This window comes from Plectropomus leopardus, chromosome 12 (assembly GCF_008729295.1).
Source record: "Plectropomus leopardus isolate mb chromosome 12, YSFRI_Pleo_2.0, whole genome shotgun sequence".
In the NCBI taxonomy this organism is placed as follows: Eukaryota; Metazoa; Chordata; class Actinopteri; order Perciformes; family Serranidae; genus Plectropomus; species Plectropomus leopardus.
In genome coordinates, this window is record NC_056474.1 from 12,409,073 (window position 1) to 12,430,611 (window position 21,539).

The window sequence follows — 21,539 nt, forward strand, 5'->3', positions numbered from 1 at the left end:
AGAAAGAAAATATTTTCTTTATGAAACTTGAAGAAAGTCTCAGAGGTGTGGACTGAACTCGTGTGTACTTTTTGGTGGTTGCAGCTTGTGGCAGTGTTGTCTTGAACCGCATTATAGTGAATAGTTTTCTAATCTTTTGTCCTCATTTACATTCAAACCATCAATTGACTGAGCAAATCCGCCACTGTCAAACATGGCTACAGAATTGATTATATCCAGGATGTCAAACATTCACACTGCGGGCCAGAACCAGCCCACCAAAGGGTCAAATCTGGCCCATTGGCTGACTTTGTACTCCTAATATCGATGCACTTGTGAAGGCTAAGACATATCAGGTTTTGGGAGCAAGTAAAACAGTGAGTAGCATTCTTCATGAATTAGTCCTGAAAACCTGGTATCAGTTTGCATTTTAGCACTCCCAGTTCCCTCGTCTCAAAGTCAATGGGTTTTTTGAATTGATTTTTGGTCAAATGCTGAAATAAGGTCTGTGGTTAACACAAGCTTAAGAGACTTTTTGTTCTGCAACATAAAATCCATCAATAAACTCCCCAATCGTGTACTCTAAAGCCTTTATGTATTTAAAAAAAGTCAGTTGCTAACAATTAGCTAAATGAGACTAGAGGATGTCATGGCAGCAAACAGAGCTTTAGGCCTTGTTATAGTGGCCATGTTGAAGTCATGTGACTATACTGTGGTTCATTTATATCCAAATGTTAGCTTTTTACTTCTCGCAATTGCATTTACACTTAAAAAATCAAAAAAAGTGGGATTAATTTGTTGAGATTATCTTGCTGAACATAACAAGTATCATAAACATTTGTTTGCCATAGAGCTTATTTTATGCTTCAAAAACCCAATAAAAAAATACCATTGACTTTTTAGCAAGGGAACCAAGGTGACGCTAACCTCCGCATTAGAATTCAGCTTTCTATAGCTTCTACTTTAGTTTGGTGTGGTGATGCCACACATCACTACATAGGACCGAAAATGTAGGGAAAATTGCACATGTAATGACAGTAAGTGGTTGATCGACTGAATGTGGAAAATGTGAGACATAATGTTGAAATTGCACTTTTTTTTCTTCAGACATCTCAAGCTTTTCATCAAATGTTTGATAAATGGATGAATGTTTCAGAATGTATTTGTACTTCCTTATACAAAAAGAAAGGGCAAACTTTGGAGGTGTTGTTATTCATAGGTTATTATGTAATGGTTTTACTGGTCCGGCCCACCTCAGATCAAATTGAACTGTATGTGACTCATGAGCTAAACTGAGTTTGACACCCCTGCACTTAATTGTTCAAAGATCAAAGAATTGCGTCTTAATCCTGCTTCTGCTTCTCTTCCCTTTTCCTGCAGAAAGTGCCTCAGTACACACTGATCATCCAGGCCACTGACATGGAGGGGAACCCCATGTATGGCCTCTCTAACACAGCCACCGCTATCATCCGAGTCACTGATGTTAATGACAATCCGCCAGAGTTTACTGCTGAGACGGTAAGAAACAAACTCATATTGCAGACATTTACACAGCAATCTTAGCGAAGGGAGAGTACCAAAAGGACCCCTATTTCACCCCATATATGCACTCAACCGCCAGTTCTGCTCACTTACCTAGTTCTGCTTGACCAGCGTTTCCAAAGCCATACAGATATACAAGTAGCCAGCCATGCGTAAAGTGTTATATCCCCCTCCAAATGTTGACACATGCAGCTACTGGGATGTCTGCCCAAGTGTAAGAGGCACTTACTGTGCCTGCGAATCACTGAAATTTGTAATGCTACTGTTGTGCTATCAGGGGAGGACAGGGAATGAGATGACCATGACGACATGATAAGTTACCTTAGATGTCTATTTACCCAAGATTGGTCCTGCTGTGCTGTGTGAGGCAGGGCTCAGAGTATTTTCTGCTGCCGCAGCAGTATCACTAACAGCTCGCTGTTCTGTACGTTCATGGTTTATTCATGCAGTTTTTCGGCGAGGTGCCTGAAAACCGTGTGAATGTCATTGTGGCCAACCTGACGGTGACTGACAAGGACCAGCCCAACACGCCTGCCTGGAATGCCGTCTACAAAATCACCGGGGGCGACCCCACCGGCAGGTTTTCCGTGCCCACTGATCCGACCACTAACGAGGGCCTGGTAACGGTCGTCAAGGTAAGGCCTCCTCTTCAAACTCCACCCCTGTAATCCCTTGGAGATGCATAGTAAATGTATGCATGCCACACTGAGAGGTTTGGAGATGTTTGGCTCTGCATCTTAGAATATTTGTCATGATGGCCTGTGTTCATGAAGAGAGCAAGACAATAATTCAACTGTCCAGTTCAGTTGTTTGAAGAATAGAGCCATTTTGTGTACTGCAAACCACATGTGACTAGTAGTGATAAAATTGAAGGTTGTTGCAGTTTAATTTGTTTAAAATGCATTTTTTTTGACAATGATTAGTAAATTGTAAGTGCTTCTAGTAAATTTTCAGCTTGGATTACTAATAAATTCAGATTTGTAATACATAATTAAAACTTAGAAAACAATTTTGATATGCAGAAATGGTTGGTTGCTCAACACTTCTTCAAGCTCTTGTGCTGTTTTGTTTCCTTTAACTGACCACAAAAGGATACAGCTTCTGTATCCACCTCATTGTCTATTGTGAGATCTCACAATACAATTCTTCAGGCAAGAGGAAGAAAAGGCTTTAGTTCTTTGAGTTGTTTTCCCACCAGTTTCACATTACCAAAAACGTGATTTCCTTTTGTCTGATTTATCCTGCACTCTGGTGTGTGATCCACTGATATTCTCGCTCTTCCACTGTTTTCCAGCCTATCGACTATGAAATCAGTAGGACGTATGTGCTGACAGTGGAAGCGAGGAACGAGGTTCCCCTGGCCAGAGGCATCCACTCTCCTCGCCAGTCCACTGCCACCGTCTCCATCAGAGTGATAGATGTCAACGAGAGTCCCTACTTCGAGCCCAACCCCAAACTCATTAAACTGGAGGAGGGAATGATGCCCGAGTCAACACTGACCACCTTCACTGCACAGGACCCAGATCGCTTCATGCAGCAAACTATCAGGTAGATTTTAAAGTAAAAAAGGAATGGATTGAGGTTGCTGGTAGGTTTGAAACAGGTTAAAATGACTGTCCACTCCTGCTCAAATAAAACGTTGCAGCCAGCATCTCATTCCTGTTGAACAAGCCCTATTTTTCCCATGTTCATCATCAAATGCCTTGCCTCACAGCTGTTTGGCTGTGGAAGAGTTTATCAGTCTGAAAACAGTCCATGTGAAATAAGCTAGCTTTGTAATTCCTCGGTTTGTCCTACAAATTAGTTGGAGCTACTGATAACAACACGCGAGTTTGGTTTCCCCTGTGAGGCTCCTCTCAAAAGTTAGAATAATTATGTAAAATGCATGACGTCTGAAATATTTATTCTGTGTAAACAAATAAAAACAAAAGCATTTTTAGAAGAAATATTCCAGAGCTGGAAATGGAGACTTAATTCACCAACAAGAAGCAGAAAACAAACCTTTTTAAACTTCTTTACTACTTTTTAAAAAAAGAACATGTAGATAACTCCTGACTTGAAATTCAGCACTAAGTGAAAAGTAAGGATTATGAATCACTGTGCAAACCTTTTTTTTTTCTTCCCTCAGATATTCAAAACTCTCAGATCCAGCCAACTGGCTAAGGATTGACCCGATGACCGGCCGTATCACAACAATTGCCATTTTGGACAGAGAGTCTCCCTTTGTGAAGAACAGTTTGTACAATGCAACATTCCTGGCTTCTGACAGCGGTATGTAATCATTCAAGTGGTAGTGCCTTCGATAGAAATACCTTGCTGCTCTCCCGTGATGCACCACTACCATGGCCTCTGTGTTTAAGCCAGACTGTTACAAAAGCACTCTATTCCTGGCCATTATTGTTAGAGTATTCAGGAGGAGATAATGCTGCCTTTTCAAAAGAAAGCCTAGCGGATGTCTAATGTAGCCTTCCTCTCAAAGGTCAACTTTCCACCTAGCATCACTTTGACTTCTACTGTGATGTTTTTCACCTGAAGCTACTCCACAAATGCACTGTATCTTTTGGAAAAAGAAAGAAAGAAAGAAAAAAAACCTCAGTTACAGCCACAAATACATCCTCCATGCTTGAAGGTCAACCTTGTATCAGGCACTTGGCATGTCTGGAACGCTGACCACCTTAGTTGAAGGTTAATGTGCAAGCAATCCCAGAATCATCCAGCATGTGGATATATTCACCTCTTCTCTGCACTGGCGGGATTTACCTCTGTTCAGGTTTACCCTGTTCTGCGGAGCATAGCTTAGGCCAATAGGCTTAAAAACTCTCCCAATAAAGAGGTTTCTCAGCATTAATGGGTCAGGATTGGATGACTAGCTCCTTTGAGCGTGGCGTGAATGGTAAAAAAGCCCCTTAGCTGAGTGAATACATAGAGGAGCCTGAGAGGAGCGACAGTGGGCTCTGTTTGTCTGCTTTAGTATTCCCATCCCGTGTCCTTCGTCAGGAAGACGTTCTTCAGACACACACACGCACACACACACATCCACACACTACCCAAATGTTCTGATATCTCCCTCTTTCTGTCTACCTCCTCACTTGAGATTAGATTCTCAGATCAGTATGCAGTTTGGATGGGTCTTCTCCCACTAGAGTAAATAGCTGTTTAGAGTGTCTTATTATAGCATGAGGCCCAAAGAAAAGACTCCATACTTTACTTTTCTCTGTCGACTGCATAATGCAAAACGAGAGCTGGAATTCCAATAGTTTCTTCCTATCCATATGTAAAATAAAAAAAAATCCCACTTCCCATAAATATGTATGTGCTGAGTGTGTGTCATTTTATGGCCGGTGCAGGTGTACCTCCAGCGAGTGGAACAGGTACGCTCCAGATCTACCTGCTGGATATCAACGACAACGCTCCCAAGGTGTTCCCTCAGGAGGCAGAGATATGTGAAAAGCCAGAGCCAAATGCCATCAACATCACTGCTATCGATGGAGACTTAAACCCCAACGCTGGGCCGTTTGCCTTTGAGATAGCCCACAAGCCCAGTGATGCCAGGAGAAACTGGACCATCATGAGAGTCAGCGGTAAGACACACAACACACTATTATATATGAATCTTCTTGTGACATTTATTAAGGGTGGGTATCGGCACTCTGTGCCTTTTAAAGTATGGACTGAACTACTACGGACTACTACTTGGTTACTAGGGATGTCAATGGTTAACCGTTTAACTGCTAAAAATATTTTGCAAGGGTTACACATGTAGGTCTATACATTAATTGTGCTACGCTTCATTTTACTGCACTGCACTCCCTCCGGGTCTGGTTTGAGCTAGCAGGCTAGTGGCGCAGCTTATTACCACTAATAATGCCATGCAGACCCGACAGCTCGCTGCGGAAACATTGTGCCCAACCTTCGGCCCTCCCCCAGCTCACCCCTGTGAGTAAGCAGCTCTTTTATGAGCTGTGAGGTACCTCAACACCAGTACTCTTACAATGATGGCAATACAGTACCTCACTTGAGGTACCTCGGTACCTCGGTACCGAGGTACCTCAAGTGAGGTACTGTATCATTTTTTAAATGATACCCAGCCTTAACGTTTATTCAGCTTTTTTGGCCTTTATTTGTGTTTCTTACAAGATAAAAGAAGAAGAGAAGATGACCCCTTTCAGCATTTTCAATTAGTCACATTCAATAATTGGGAAGAAAATTGTGAAATGTGAAACAATACAGATGTAACACTCAGCAGTCTCTTGTTTGGTAATTAAAGCTTGTCACTTTGATCTGTGATTCTTCTGAACTACACTTTGGAAACGTAAAAAGCGTGCTGCAGAGGGGTCAGGTAGAGCGGAGAGAAGCAATAAAATATTATATTAACATGACCATGCAGCCGTTAATTGTTTATGCTAATTTGAAATAAAAACATTTGTTGTGTGTTTGGCTATTAGTGTGAGTTGAAAAGCAGTGAATATATCTTAATAGGATAATGGCATTTGGATTATTGCAGCTGGGAATTGAGCCTAAGCAGCATTATCAAAAGGTATTCAGTAGGTTTATAAGCTCCAAATCTAAATCCCGACCATGTTTTGGATTAGATATGCTGATGCAACTTCCAGGTAGGAATTTATGCTGCATATTTGTGGTAATAGGAGTGTAATCGTACTGTGAACACGGTCTATACAAATGACTATTCAGAGTTTTGATTTAATCCCCACTAACAGACTCCACTGCTAAAGAAAGATGTTATTCCATTTTTATACACATTGAGTAACTTAATCTCTTGTTCTTAATTTAATCTCTGCATATGTATTTGCTCTGACAAGGTGCAATCATGGATCACTCAATCACACTTTCTGTATTTTGTCCTCCTCATCTCTCAGGTGACCATGCTCAGGTGAGCCTGAAGATTGGCTTCCTTGAAAGCGGTATCTATGAGATCCCCATCATAATCACAGACTCAGGCAACCTGCCCATGTCCAACACCTCCTATCTGCGGATTAAAGTGTGCCAGTGCGACATGAATGGAGACTGCACTGACCAGCAACACATCATGGCTGCCGGTCTGGGCACCGGTGCCATCATCTCCATCCTCCTCTGCATCATCATCCTCCTCAGTGAGTGTCTCAGTGCCTCTTTCAAATAGCACATCACACGAACGAACACAGGGATTATAAAGACAGCTAAACATTATCCGAGATACCGCTAGATTACTGTGGGATTACCAAAAAAGATAGCCTTGATCAGGCCCCCATCCAAGCTCTAAAACATCGGATCCGATTACATTTGTCTGAAAACATGTAAGTTATTATGTTTTGTAATATGAGATCCTTCTCTCTGTCTGTCTGTCTCACAGTTCTTGTGCTGATGTTCGTGGTGTGGATGAAGCGCCGCGATAAAGAACGTCAAGCCAAGCAGCTCCTCATCGACCCAGAGGACGATGTGAGAGACAACATTCTCAAGTACGACGAGGAAGGCGGAGGAGAGGAGGACCAGGTAAGAACGATGTGGTAAACGCAGTGTAGATTGCCTACCAATTCTGTTGTTTTTATTTATTTATTTTATTTAACCTTCATTTAGACATTATAGGTCTCATAAAGATAACAAATCTGTTTGTATGTCTGGCCAAGAAAGGCTGCAGCACAAGATTAAAAAAAAACCAACAAACTATCGTGAACAAAGTGTAGTTAAAGCTATATATACAAAGATTAAGCACAGACACCTCTACAATTCTGTCTATAGGTCTTCAAATTAGATTTAGAAGAGTTAAAATCAGGTCATGGAGCTTTAAAACACTTTGCAGAGTTTTCAAGTCAGACAGTGAGGAAAACATAAAAGCTCTTTGCACGAACTGTTGGTGCAAAGAACAAATACAAGTCTTGTGACCAGAGAGAGTATAGTCCAAGACTTTTTTTGTGAATTTTAAATACATTGATGAGATGGGAGCAGCCCAAGAATTTTTACTCGTACATAAAAGTTTTTGCCAGTGGGTTGGCAGAGCAGCCCATCCTACCCAGGAGTAAAGCTCACAGTGGTGAATCAAGGCTTCACAGTTTATGATGAATTTAAAGGAAGCATAAACTGCATCAACCATATGCAATGCCTGAGCAGAGGCATGCATGTATAAAAGATCCTAGTAGTTCTGCACAGGTAAACCTGTAGCAGCAACAAGTCTCTCTTTTGCAACCCCAATTCTGAAAAAGTTGGGATGCTGAGTAAAATGTAAATAGAGACAGAATGAAATGATTTGTAACTCATTTTGGACCTTTATTCAACTGAATAAAGTCCAAATACAAGATTTTTAAAATGACATTTTTGTAATGTAAATGTTCTGACTCACTTTCTTTGGAGCTGGGTTTGTATGTTGAATGAAAAACACATTTTCTGTCTGAAATAGAAATGAAGTATAAGCCTCAGTTTTTTCACCAAGCTCTGTCTATGTGTCAATCAGAGTGCCCAGGTATTTATAGGAGTTAACCTTTACAATGGCATTTCCCCTTAAGAGTGAAGTATTCTGTGGTGTACTCTTGGTGTTGGGAGCATTGAGAAGAAGTTGCAACTGAAACAGGTTGATCTGGGCAGACTTAAAAGCACTGTGCAAGTGGTCAGCAGCTTCAGCTAAAGTTAAGGCACAGCAGTAAATAACTACATCAGCAGCATAAAAATGAAAACGAGCATCTGTCACATCTTGACCCACATCATTTATGGAAATGTCCTGTGGAACATCGTTGCAAACAGAAAGAATATCAGAACAATGATCATCATATATATCGCTATAAAGGCTCTGAAAGCCCATTTTCTTGATCCGCTTGGAAATAACTGTCTGCTCTCTTGTCATTGGTGTGGAATGGATCACCATAGGATCAGGAATTAGCAAAATTTGAATAAGAATCTGACATTGACATTTTTTATATTATTCAAAGTCCGGCATCTTTAAAAAAAAAAAAGTTTCAGTTAAAGCAGTGACATTTGGTACTAGCATGGATAAATGTCAAACAACATCCAGCCCTACACACCACAGTGTTTTTATAGTGTTTTTGAAAGGGTGACATAAAGTGGGTGTGTGGTCTGTATTATGGAGAAACATTCAGGTCACATCTACAGTTTGCAGCAGAATTGCACTTTCTGTATAACTGAAGCAGTATAAGGACAAAGGGGACCCCATAGACTCTTTCTGCAAGCATACATGCACTTACACTGCATTCTTTCTAGTGCTAGTCCTGCTTATTATGCTGCTCCAAGATACAATTTACAGTCACAATGAGGCGTAGGACAGTATTCACTGTAAACAGGAACAAGCACCCTTTTCTCTAAGAAGGAGCTGGGAATCAAAATCTGGAATCAATAAGAAAAAAACATTTTGATCCAGTCGGTTCTGGAAATATTGGAAGTGTTTCCTCAACTGGAACTGGTTCCAACTCCACACACACACACACACACACACACACACACACACACACACACAATAGAAACAGTGCCACAGGCATCAATAAAGTCACATCACTTTATCCCCCTGCACTGATTAGGCATACACAGACACAAACTCAATTGTCCTAATGACCCCTTGTTAGCAGAACGGAATCATTTTATAAAAAAGGCAGTAATAAACCAAATGGGCTATTTTCTTGCTGCTGGCTGAAGTGCTCTGGTAGCTTAGGTATAGCAGATATGAGCAGGAGACCCCAGTCTGACCCAGCACAGTGCCAAATTAGCCTTGGAGACTTGTAATTGGTAAGCTGATGTCATTTGGAGATAGACATCTGCTGTGGCACAATAATGAAGCTCTGTCTAAGGCAACAATATGACTGGAAAGCCATTACGCATCAGCTAGTGATTAGGCAGGAGGGAGTGCAGCCACTTGTGTATTCACATCCTCATTTTCACACACAAAATGGTCAAACTTGTGGACCAGAACACGTTGAAAAGGAAACTGTTGCATGATATAACATCCCTCTAAGGCAAACGAGCGGGTTCAGCAATTTATTGAGGGAAAACAAGGTTCCATTTTGAGAAGTGCAGAGAAAGGCAGGGCGCCAGGGGAAAATGGTCTTGTCTACGGAATCAGGAGAGTCAGTGTTGGGTAAAAAATGTCCCTTTCTTTTCCAGCGATGTGGTCTTTATAATGCCCACCTCTGTTCTCCCTATCTCCCGCTGGGGAGGAAATTGAAGTGTCAGACCATTGGGCGCTCTCAGAGTATATGATTTTAGTTGCTGCTGCCATTGCCCTGGCTTGTATTGGTTTGTGAAGCACTCATTTCATCAAAGGCAGACAGCTGATCAGGCCACGCTGTCCCGGACATGGAAAAAATAATGCAGAAATAATAGCAAATCAAGTTGTTGTGCAAAGGTTCGCAGGTGAAAAAATAAAATGTGAGACAGGGATGAGTCATCTGCTGCTTCAGATGACCTTAGAATGATTTGATGCACATTAACTTTAGAGGCTGTGCGGCTTTGGAGGCATGCTTTGAAAAGTGTTCTGACTTGTTTTTCCATCCCATGCAGTAAGTGAAACAAAACGAATCAAGCCTGTTTATGCAGATAGTATAATTACCTCATGTATTTGTCAGCTGAGACCCACAGATTTAACACGTCATAGGAAGTGTATCATTTATCGCAACTGTGAGTCATGTTTGCCATATAATTACTTATTATAATTTGCAAAAGGAAGTAACTGCTAAGACTTGGGATCACAGTGACATCACCATAACTAAGGCAACACGGCAAGAAACAAAAGTGGTCAGATTTAAGGGAATAGTTATGCAATATGAGAAATACTTGCCTGCTTGCTGGGAGTTAGAGAAGATGTATACCGTGCTGCTCATGCCTGTACGGTAAATATGAAGCTTAACTTGGCACAAAGTCTGGAAAATGGGGGACACAGCTAGTCTTGCTTTGTCCAGAGATTACAAAATCTGTCTACTGGCACAAGCTCAGCTGACTGGCTGCTGGCTCCAGCCTTATATTGAACGGACAGACATGAAAGTGGTATAAATCTTTTCATCTAAGTCTCTGCAAGAAAGCAAATTTCCCAAAATGTCAAACTATGTCTTTAAGACTTGTTGTAAACATGCCAGCACTTGAGCTGGATTATCTAAATCGCTTTATTTGGAGGTAGAGCCAAACGTGAGCACATCCAGAATGTTGGTAATAATCCACCATTGCACAGGAAATAACTATGCTACGTCAGACTTGTACCTGGAAATTCCTCTTTAAACTGATGGATCATGTGTAATCACCTGACTGCTTGTGCTTCAAGTCCCATTTGATTTCTTTTAGTGCTTTTGCTGCTTTCCCAGATTAAAGAATTGAATAAGTGTGTAGTTTTGTCACGATACTGGAATTTCTTTTTTTTTTTAAGGTTTTTTTGGGGGGGATTTTTCCCTTATGATAGGACAGCTGTAGAATGACAAAAAAATATGGGGGAGAGAGTGGGGATGACATGCAGCAAAGGGCCACAGGCTGGAATCGAAAAGCCTCTGCATATGGGGCACACACTCTACCAGGTGAGCTAGAGGCTGCCCCGATACTGGAATTTCTGACTTTTATACAATACTTTGAAAATATCAATATTCGATACAAGTTTTTGAAACCAATGGGAAAATTATGACACTGGGAGCAAACAACCTGTTTTGAGAGACCAGCAGACTGGCTGTAGTGAACACTGAGTGTGTTTACATGGACATGAATAGCAGTTCATGATCAGGTTTATGAAGTATCCCTTTTATATGTTTGAGTATTTTGATGAGAGAAATGCAAACTTTAAGGACCAGCACAATCAGTGTTTTAAGTTTTACTGTCACTACTTTTTGTGCTCTACTCCATCTGTGCCCAGAGTGTGCACTGCGCTCCGAGAGTGTGTTGCAATGAATAATTGAACTCTATATTCCAATAGTGCTCCTAATGAACAGTCCAGCCCCAAAAATAAAAAAAAATCAGTACACAGTGGTCGATGTTTTAATCAGCAGGCTGCCACAAATGAATGCGTTTCTGGAATAACATTAGCTCAGTATGTATCAGAGAGGAGATTAGCAGTGAGGTTGTCAAGTGGTATTAAGTGTATTGTTTAATATTTCCTGTCGTTCTCATCTTCCATTGCTGTTTGTTCACTGAAGGCACCTTTGGAAATAGACTACCATAATCAGTAACTAGGTTACTATTATTATTTATATACAGGGAATATAAAATATCCAATTTCTTTGTGCTTAAGTAAGAACCACATCCCTGGAAAAGCCTCATAAACAGGATAGTCATGTCCATGTTAACACACTCTCTGACAATAAGAGAGGGCAGGAAAGTGCAGCTAGTACCAGTGTACTGATAATGCAGAAAGTAACTACTGAACTGATAAATGTATCCATTTTTGAAAACACGACTACAATATTATCATTACCAGTAGGAATCAGGGCAAAAACAATGAAGTCAGTTTCTTTGAAATTGCTCAGCTATGTCTCACAACGGATTGAGTGTGTGAGGCTTAGCATTGCTCAGTCTCCCATGCTTGAATGTGGGTCATGAGGGCCAGGGGCAGCCATTTCACCAGGCCAATGTACGTGCGAGGAGTCAATTCCCCGAAGGGGGCTGGTATGTCATTAGACCGTCCTGCTTAGTTCAGCCATTATATGGCTCTGTTGCAATTCCTGTCACCGACTCCTGACCTCTCCGGTGTGCGACCTCAGAGAAGGTCAAACAGGAGTCAGACTGAAATGGACCAAAGATGATGGATGGCGTTAGTATGCGATGTGTGATGACCATTGTTCTTCTCCTGCTAGCCTCGGGGTTTACTGTCATCCTCCATGAAATCAAATCACACATGAATAATCAATGTGTTTGTTTTAGATTTGAGATGATACTTATTAGTGTGGAGTTGAGTAGGTGTTTGTCAAGTGCCCGTGTGCTTCGCTGTATTTGTAAATCTGGGTTGTTTGTGCATCATCATAGGGTTTATATTTATTCTCATGTTTATTTTTACATTGGAGCTGCTGCAGCCTCTGTGTGTGTGTGTGTGTGTGTGTGTGTGTGTGTGTGTGTGTGTGTGTGTGTGTGTGTGTGTGTGTGTAGGTACATGTGCAACTGAGCAGAGACAATTTTGAAGGGGGATATTAGAGATGGATGGATTACCGAAAATCTTCTAAAGAGGGACAATCCATCATGTACGCTTATTAGGCACACACCCTGATTCTCAAATGGCATTTTCTCTATCATATCTGCTGTCACCGTGATACCATCCAGTCATTCAGCTCAGCTTTGCTCCTCACCACATCCTCTTTCTCTCCTAACTCCTTTTTTCTCTACACTCTTCCTCCTCCTCCTTCTTCCCTGCCCATGACTTTGCACAAACTGCGAGCCATTCAGGTTGCCTTGGTAATGTTAATAGGATTAGCAATGGCTTATGCATATCCACCATCCCGTGTCTGGGCATTGATTAGAGCAAAACAGTCGCCTGCACATCCTTCCTGCAGCACACCGCGCAAGTACAAACACTCTGCAGCGTATGATGTGGTCCTCGGCTTGGACCCCCTCAGTGCTGGCTCTTTTAATGTGTCAAATTGTCCCTGGGCTTGTGCTTCACAGACAAGAAGATTTAAAGTTTCCCTTGTGTACTCCCAAGTCTTCCCGCCGCATTCTAACTTTAAAATCTTCCCTCCACTCAGTTGAACTCTTCTCCCTCTGTGCAGCACAGGATGCGTTTTACCTATTTAGATAATCACACTCAGTTTGGGGGTCTTGTCACGGCGCTTAGCTATCTCCCATCTGTCTGTGTTCCCCAGGATTATGACCTGAGTCAGCTCCAGCAGCCGGACACGATAGAGCCTGATGCCATCAAGCCGGTGGGAATCCGCCGTCTAGACGAGAGACCCCTCCACCCTGAGCCACAGTACCCTATGAGGTCAGCAGCACCCCACCCTGGAGACATCGGAGACTTCATCAATGAGGTAAAAGCACCTTCCAACATTAGGACTGCAACTAACATATTTTTTATATGACCAAATAATCTTACTTTCATGATTAATCATTTAGTCTAGAAAATGTCAAAAAAAAGTGAAAAATGCTCATCACAATTTCCCAGAGCCCAAAATTTCATCTTCAGATTCTCTAACCAACAGTCCAAAACCCAAAGACTCTTTATTTACTCTCATAAATTCATAATGCAGCAAACTGTCACAATTAAGAGGCTTGAACCAGACAACAGTTTGACATCTTGCACAAAAATATGATTAAAGGTTCAGTGTGTAGGATTTAGAGTGATATATTGACAGAAAATGAATATATAAAAACAAGTATGCTTTTTGTATAATCACCTGACAATAAGTATAGCTGTATTTTCGTTACCTTGGAATGAGCCACTTAATCTATTTAGGAATCTATTAGGATTTGTTCAAAACCAAACACTGGCTCTAGATAGGGTCTGTCACGTTTTCACGTCGACCACAGTAGCTTGCAGCCCCTCTGCGACAAGAGTGTCAGAAAAACAAATTTTTTTTAAATGTGAAACTGCTTTATTCAGTGTTTATAATGGTTTAAATCACCGGATCCGTTTGTTTTGGAGAAGAAGAGACGTCTGGAGAAAATTTGGCTTCTAATAAAAACCTGAAAATTTGGAACTAAAGTTTTTAGACAGAAAAAGGTGAGCACACATTAGCAGGTGCTAGGCAAACGGCCCCTCTGGGATGTGCAAACAGCATAGGAGAAACACTGATTTGTAACATAAAAATGCTTTATTTTAGTTTTACTGGTTTAAAACCCCGGGTCAATTTGTTTAGGAGATCTAGAGACCTCTGCAGATCATTCGCCCCCTGATTAAAACCTCTTGAACATCTGGTTCAGAAAAATTGTGAGCACACATTAGCAGGTGCTGGGGTAACAGCTTGTCCCTGACGAGCTGAATAGTGTCGGAGAAAAGACTGATTTGTAACGTGAAACTGCTTCGTTTAGGGTTTTTAGTGATTTAAATCAGTGGGTCCATTTGTTTTGGAGAGGAACAGATCTCTGCAGATAATTCAGCTCACAGTAAAAACCTCCTGAACAATGAACACTGAAGGAGATCTAATCAGACGAGGTTTCAGCTGGTTGCAATATGCAATCCTCAACCACTAGTCACCACTAAATCCCCCCTTAATATTATAACCTATGGGTTTTCAAAATAGCTGATTCATTTTCTTTTGATCGACTAATCGTTAATCGACAAGCTCTATCCAGCATAAAGAGTTATTGCAAACTGAGGTTGTTTTGTGTGGTGAAATTAAATCCCACAAAAATAGCTGAAGTGAAAGGATCAGTGCTAATACAAAGCTTGAATTTCATTTCAGGCTGAATGACTTTTTTTTACAATAAACTTGTGTCTGAGTAAACAATTTAGTTTGTATGACTCAGTATCAAGCAGTTGTAGTAGGAGTAAAAGAAAAATGGACTCAATTATTATTAGAAATGTTTCATCTTTTCCCGACAGAAAGTTTTCTCATCACACATACAGTATATCCACTCAGACTCATAGATAACCCCAAATGCACATGATGCTAACTCACTTAGATTTAATTGTTTTTCTCCTCACTTTCCGCCAAAGTAGCGTTATAGATGTGTCAGCATAGAAATAGGAGATTAGAGAAGCAATACATTGGCTTTCTATCGGAGTGCACTGTTCAGAGTGCCCTCGTTTGCCTGAGGCCATCATTGACTCCAGCATGAAGGGAGAATGTAAAATGAAAAGAGCAGTCATGTATTTTTCACAAGCTCCAACAGACAAGAGTTTCACAGCATTACAAATGGAGTTCTCTCCTAGTTTTTGGACGGCGCCCATGTTTTTAGATTAGAACTTGCTCTTTCAGCTCTGCTCCCCCGACCGTCTATCTCTCAGATCCCTTTACCCAGGCACCACTCATTTTCACTCTCACCGTGTGTCATGAATACACATAATGCATTTGTCGTAACGGCTGATATTCAGTTGAAATTTAATGTTTTGCGCCGCTCAATGAGGAACCGTTTGCTGTTGCACTCCATCTTTCATCAGACTTATTTCGATGTTCTCGCAAGACCTTTGAGACATTTCAAGTCTGAGCATCCTGACCCAGAAAACACTTCCTGCAACCAGGCAGCGTTGATCTGTTTTTAGTCCCAGATTTGACTGTCGCTAAAGCTCAGTCATGGTAGCTCCAGCGCTCACACTGAGCTGGAATCTGACCTAACTGATAAGGGCTAGCCGCCAGAGGAGCAGGGAGACAGAGAAGCGTGGGGGAGGGGCGGAGGGGGTCTGATCTCCATCCTGCAGTGTGCACATGCCCCGGGAGCTTGTGGCTCTTAATTAAATTAGAGGGACAAAAAAATTAGGCAGAGGTTTAGCATAAGGACTTTAACCTCGCAGTCGGACAAACAAAGGTCTATTAGTCAGCTCCTAGTCTGTTCCCACAAGGAGGGGCGGCGATATTAAATACATCAGCACCAACTTGACATGACCTCTGTTGGTCACAGGTGGACGTAATGCCACAGAGGGAGACAAAGCTGAATTGATTGCGTTTGTTTTGCATTTTCAGCCCCGGCAAAGTTGGTCTCTGAATAGAAATACCAGTGGGTTTTATTACACATCTCTTTTGTTGTCTGTGGGACAGAGAGACTCCAAAAGTGAGGCTAGTTCAGCGTTCCTCTGAGAGTCGTGATTGTCCCCAGCACGGTGGATGATTCAGTTATTACGAAATTATGAGGCTGAGTTGTGTGATTGACTAACCTTATGAAACTGCCAGTGAGATTTTGGTTGTAGAGAGGAGGGGGCTATAACCAGCAGAGCGATTATGGTTGTAATTGTAATGAACGATCCATCTGTCATATTTCCCACCAAATTATCAGCACCACAGCCCTGAGCAAATACTTAAGGAAAGCTAACAAGTGGAAAATAATCGCTAAGTGCCCAAGCACTTTAATTCAATCCATCTTTTTATTTGAGAGCATTTCAGCGCTATAATAGCAGCGCAGAGGAAACTATAAATCTTTGACAAGGTCCCAATGAGCTGAGGTCTCTTTTTTTTTCTTTCAGTGTTATGTTGCTCCACTTCTGTTAATTCATTTATTATTTGTTGGGTTACCTCAGTCGTGGTGATAAGAGGGAGAAACCAGGCTCAGATCCAAAGTGGTTCATGGCCAAAGCACATCTCAACTCCTAGATTAGCAATCCATCAAGTCTCCAGAGTCCCGTTAGGGAATGGGGCTGGAAATCAATAACAATCCATAAGGACCTCGCATGACGCTGTGAGAATTTCTGGGAATGTCGAGCACAATCTTCAAAATAGAACCACCCCCACCAGCACCACCAGCCTCCAGATAACACATAGAGATGCGCATGCGTGGCAAACACACACGCGCTCCTCTCATCTCTGCCTGACTCGAGCTCAGTGCTTACTGCTGCTCTTTAGGCACGACTCAAATATGATATATTAAAGATGCTGCTATCTAGATTAAAAGACGAAGTATCAGCACTGGAGTTGCACTGCTGCTCTTGAAGAGAGTGTGTGTGTGTGTGGGGGTGGGTTGGGGATGTGGGGGGGGTTGCACAGGAGCCAGTGGGGGAGGGGGAGATGATTCCAGTCATCTGAGGCTGCTGGACAGCCTCAATCTTGGCTTTTGATCAAGCAGCAGATAATCCGACATCCCAGAAACATCAGGAGAGTCCCGGCCCAAACACAGAGGAAACTCGCAGGAACACCAGAGCCTGATTAATCTGAACAAGTAGAGGTAGAACCACTGACTGGTTTTAGGATAGATTAGTCTGTTTGTGTGCAGCAGTGGGGAGGTGGGAGGGGGGATCTTGACGTGGCTCCTTATTGCAGACGGTGTTGTTGTGCAGACATGGTTAATCTTCTCATCTAACCGCGGTTTTATTTCCTCCTGTACAGGGACTTAAGGCAGCAGACAACGACCCCACCGCTCCTCCCTACGACTCCCTGCTAGTGTTCGACTACGAGGGCAGCGGCTCCACAGCTGGCTCCCTAAGCTCCCTCAACTCCTCCAGCAGCGGGGGCGACCAGGACTACGATTACCTCAACGACTGGGGCCCTCGCTTCAGAAAACTGGCAGACATGTACGGTGGAAGTGACGACTAGGACACAGCCACTCTGCGAGAGGATGAAAAGATGAAAAAAAAAGAAAAAAAAAGAAAAGGAAAGATTTTCTGTTGATGGACACGGACAGCTTCTGATATTCCCTGAGAGAGTGACAGAACTGTGACAGAAAAGAAACAAAAAAAAAACCATTGATTCAGAAATTTTTTCAAAAACAAACCAACCTAGGCTTATTGTTGTAGTCTACGCATACATATGCTTGTCGAAAGCTTAGGCATAGGCTGTGGTCCAGTTATGGAGGATGTGGGAGGGAACACTGGTGGACTGTCGCCACTTGGATTGTTGGTGTTGAATGCGCTCAGTTACACTTGAATTTCACAGTACAGAAGCACTGGGATATAATGTGCCTTTTTGTACATTTTTTTGGATCTAAATGATTAGTTTTATGTTCAAGGCTTTAATGGTACTGACTTTTGGAGTGATTTCAAACAAAGTATGTTACACTCTGGTATGCTTCTACATGCTTTTTTTTTTTGGTTACACAACGCTCCTGTTTGTTGAAGATTATTTAAATAAACAAAGACAACGAAATGAAGGATCATCTGTTAGCTTGGGTGGAAGGAAAAACAATTAAGAACAGCACTGTACAGTACGCTAGACTTCTAGACTTTTTCACTAAAAAATTAAAAATTATGCAGCTGGTTGCAAATAAAGGGAGTTACGAATCATACTTTTGTAGCAGATTTTTTTTTCTCTTTTGTTTCTGAAGTGATGTAGTATTTTACAAAAACAACAAAAAAACTGTTTTGGTCTAATCTATGTACACTTCATTTGCCTTAGTCATCATCTGATATTTTTGACTTTACTTCACTGTAAAAAGATGTGTGTACATAATGTTTTTTTTTTCTTTATCTTTTTTTTTCTTTTGATGTAGTATATGAAGAAGTGCAAAAAGTTCCAAACTTGTAAATGTATAATTTGGACTACAAATTCAAGTTTTTTGCATGTTTTTATCTTTACATGACAACAAAAATGAAAAATGTTGTTTCCCAAATTTATTTACAAAGTGAAAAAAAAAAATAAAAATCTGGGTGACATTAAATGTGTAGAACTTAAGAGAGTTTTTTGTATAAAACATGAAAAAAACACATGATAAAAATGGAAAAGTAGTGATCTTGTCAGCACAACTGTTGAATTTGTACCAAAAAGGGGGTTGGTGGGTGGGTGGGGGATGACATGCTAGGCACTAATTACTGAATCAGCTTTAAGACTGGAAAGGGTTTTGGACTTAAGCCTTGAGGATAACCATGTGTACTAGAAAACAAATTATACATCTCTGACCCCAACCATCCAAATAAAATGCTAATTTTGGAGCTAAAAACTAAACTGCCTCTTTATTTATTTGTTTTTTGCTCAAACTCAGCATTGTTGTAGAGGCGTAATTAAATTGCGAATTGTGCAATCCATCTCAAAGGACAATAGCTTTAACAAAAAAAAAAGTTCACTGTACGATATTTTACCAGAGGGGAGAATAAATCATTTATACCCTTATTTATTTGTTTACACACATTGTACAGCAACAAAAAATGCTTCAGGCTTGTGCAAGTTCATAGATAAGTTGTGTGGCTTGCAGGCTAAGAAGTGAACAATAGGCTCGTTCTGTAACACTATCTTACGAAGTCAAGGTCGAAATCTCATGGAAATGCCAAATCCATCCAGCACCTGTCTGCTATCAGGCATTTGTACTGTAAAGCACTGTAGGTCAGATTGGACTTGACCTCAAAATGAAGAATGCCTCCAAAAACTGCCTGTAGGGACTCAGCATGTATCTGCACTCATGGGACACGTGGAAGGATGAAGACAAGATTGACACGTGTGTGTGTGTGTGTGTGTGTGTGTGTGTCTGTGTGTCTGTGTGTGTCTGTGGTGGTAACGATCTGTTCAGCCGTCACGTGTACGGTGAATCTGGATGATGAAAGTCACGGAACGGCGGCTGTTTAGCCTTCACCTGCCCTTCCTTTCCCCTCGCTCCTCTATTACTGTTGGGACTTGTAACTCACAGAGCCACTGCTTGCACCCAGCTGAATAGACGTGGACATGGCTTATTAATTCAACCAAATTAGACAGGAGCAAGTTTGGTTTTGTAGTCCTCGCACAGAACGCTGCGAATGTCTATTAGAGCATAACCAGTGAACCGTACCTGCCTTTTGTTTTTCAGCTGGTGTAATCAGTGTAGCTGCTCGCTGTTAATCAGTTCCACATCCTGTACCTCTTAAGAACACCAATCGTCTTCATACATCCTCCTGCGTCGAAAGGCGAGCAGTTATTTTTACAGTGCTGATTTCAAGTGACCTTGCCCGGTGCATATCACTTATCTGGGAGTTTGCACAGCCGTGCACTCCATTTGCCAGAAGCAACATGAACATTTTTGCGTCGCCCAGTCGGGTTGAAATGTTAAACAACAAACTGTTCTGACCTCGAGGTGTTGTTTCAACTGCAGCTGAGTCAGATTTGTTTTGCCAAATCACTTCCTTCAACTTTGAGGTTTTTCGTTACCAGACGGCCGGTTTGAACGTACTTCCTTTTGTTTCTGCTCTGCCAATAGAAGCACCACTTAAACCTTTGACTAACTGCTTTCCTCGCTTTGATCTCGGGCAGGCACAGATGTGGTTAGTGACTCAACATCTCAAAAGGGCTTCATCAAATCCTTTTACGGCTTAGATGTGCCCAACGTTAACAATTGTGCAGCTGAGCAGGACATATTTTCAGAGGTAGATTTTACAGCATTAAAGGGGTAGTTAGACACTTCGGGAAATGTGCCAGCCTTTCATTTAACACTCAGATTTGAGGGCGATATCGATCTTTTCATCTCCGCCAGAAAAATCCTAAATGTCACACTATTCCTTTAAATGTACACAAAAGATTAATCGCTTTATCATGGCAGCATAGTGCCACAGTGTCCAGTTCTTAATGCTTCCTCTTCCCCAGCTTTAACTCCTCAGCAGGCTCTCCCACCCTACCGTATTGTCATCTTGATGTTCAGATTGCTCAAACGGGTTCATATCCACCAAGCAGTCCAGCCCTGTTTCATTTTTTAACCCTCAGCAGGGGAAAAAAAAAAGAATTGATATTCCAGCGCTGCACTTCAATTTCACAACATGGATTATCCCCGAAGGAAAGCCGGCAATCTAGTCGAGCCCAGGACATAAAGGCAGTTGCTGCACAGCTCCTTCACTATCCACACCCAAAACATACAGCTCAGTGCCATTTATAGACACGTAGTGTTGTTAAACAATGCACAGGGACAAGTCAGCTGGAGAGATGCTGGAATATGTTTTATGGGAAATTAAAGGACAATGTATTTTGAGGATTATAACTATTGACATTGACAGACTGAGCAGTAATTGGAACTACTATTGTGTGAGAAGCATGTTTTCATGATTTATTTGCCATATGGTCCAGTGAGGATGAGCGAAAAAATTGCTCAAAATAGTATCTCATTTGCACATTTCCGCTAGCTGACACATGGGTAACAAATAGTAATGCAACGGGAATGCAAATGTGCAGGAAATTATTTGCAAAGCTAATTAAGTTGGACGGGAATGACATTGGTTTTACGTGCCAGTTTTTTACATACAAAATGCACATTTAAAAAATAAAAAAAACACCTCAGGAATACAAAAATAAATACATAATGAATGTGCTATCATTCTTGGCTAGCATTGTCCGCTTTGTTGTGTATCCTTCTGGCTCTTGTGTGTGCAGTGCATTCCAGTGACTCCATATCTTTTCCCATTAGACGTTGCAATATGTGCTGGGCACATTATTGTTTTAGTTTTTATTCGAAATATTAACTCCAAATGCGAGAAGGAACTCAACTTATAACCCCCGAGTACTCCCAAGATGTTCTCTTTGGAAAATGGCTGCAGATTGCTGTTCTTACAAGCACCCCAGGGCCCCTTTTATTGACTGTGAAACAAT

At 41.5% G+C, this 21,539-nt stretch overlaps 1 protein-coding gene across 1 annotated transcript in view; it reads left to right on the forward strand.

Moving 5' to 3' along the window:
• Nucleotides 1-18,944, forward strand: part of cdh2 (cadherin 2, type 1, N-cadherin (neuronal)) — a 74,780-nt gene extending 55,836 nt beyond the window's left edge. Inside the window, exons 8-16 of the mRNA XM_042497751.1 lie at nucleotides 1,360-1,497; nucleotides 1,971-2,156; nucleotides 2,816-3,069; nucleotides 3,650-3,792; nucleotides 4,869-5,102; nucleotides 6,399-6,632; nucleotides 6,872-7,011; nucleotides 13,284-13,448; nucleotides 17,394-18,944. Of these exons, the coding sequence (XP_042353685.1) occupies nucleotides 1,360-1,497; nucleotides 1,971-2,156; nucleotides 2,816-3,069; nucleotides 3,650-3,792; nucleotides 4,869-5,102; nucleotides 6,399-6,632; nucleotides 6,872-7,011; nucleotides 13,284-13,448; nucleotides 17,394-17,600 (1,701 nt within the window). The 3' untranslated portion in view covers nucleotides 17,601-18,944. The remainder of the gene's footprint in view (nucleotides 1-1,359; nucleotides 1,498-1,970; nucleotides 2,157-2,815; nucleotides 3,070-3,649; nucleotides 3,793-4,868; nucleotides 5,103-6,398; nucleotides 6,633-6,871; nucleotides 7,012-13,283; nucleotides 13,449-17,393) is intronic.
• Nucleotides 18,945-21,539: the final 2,595 nt, after the last annotated feature.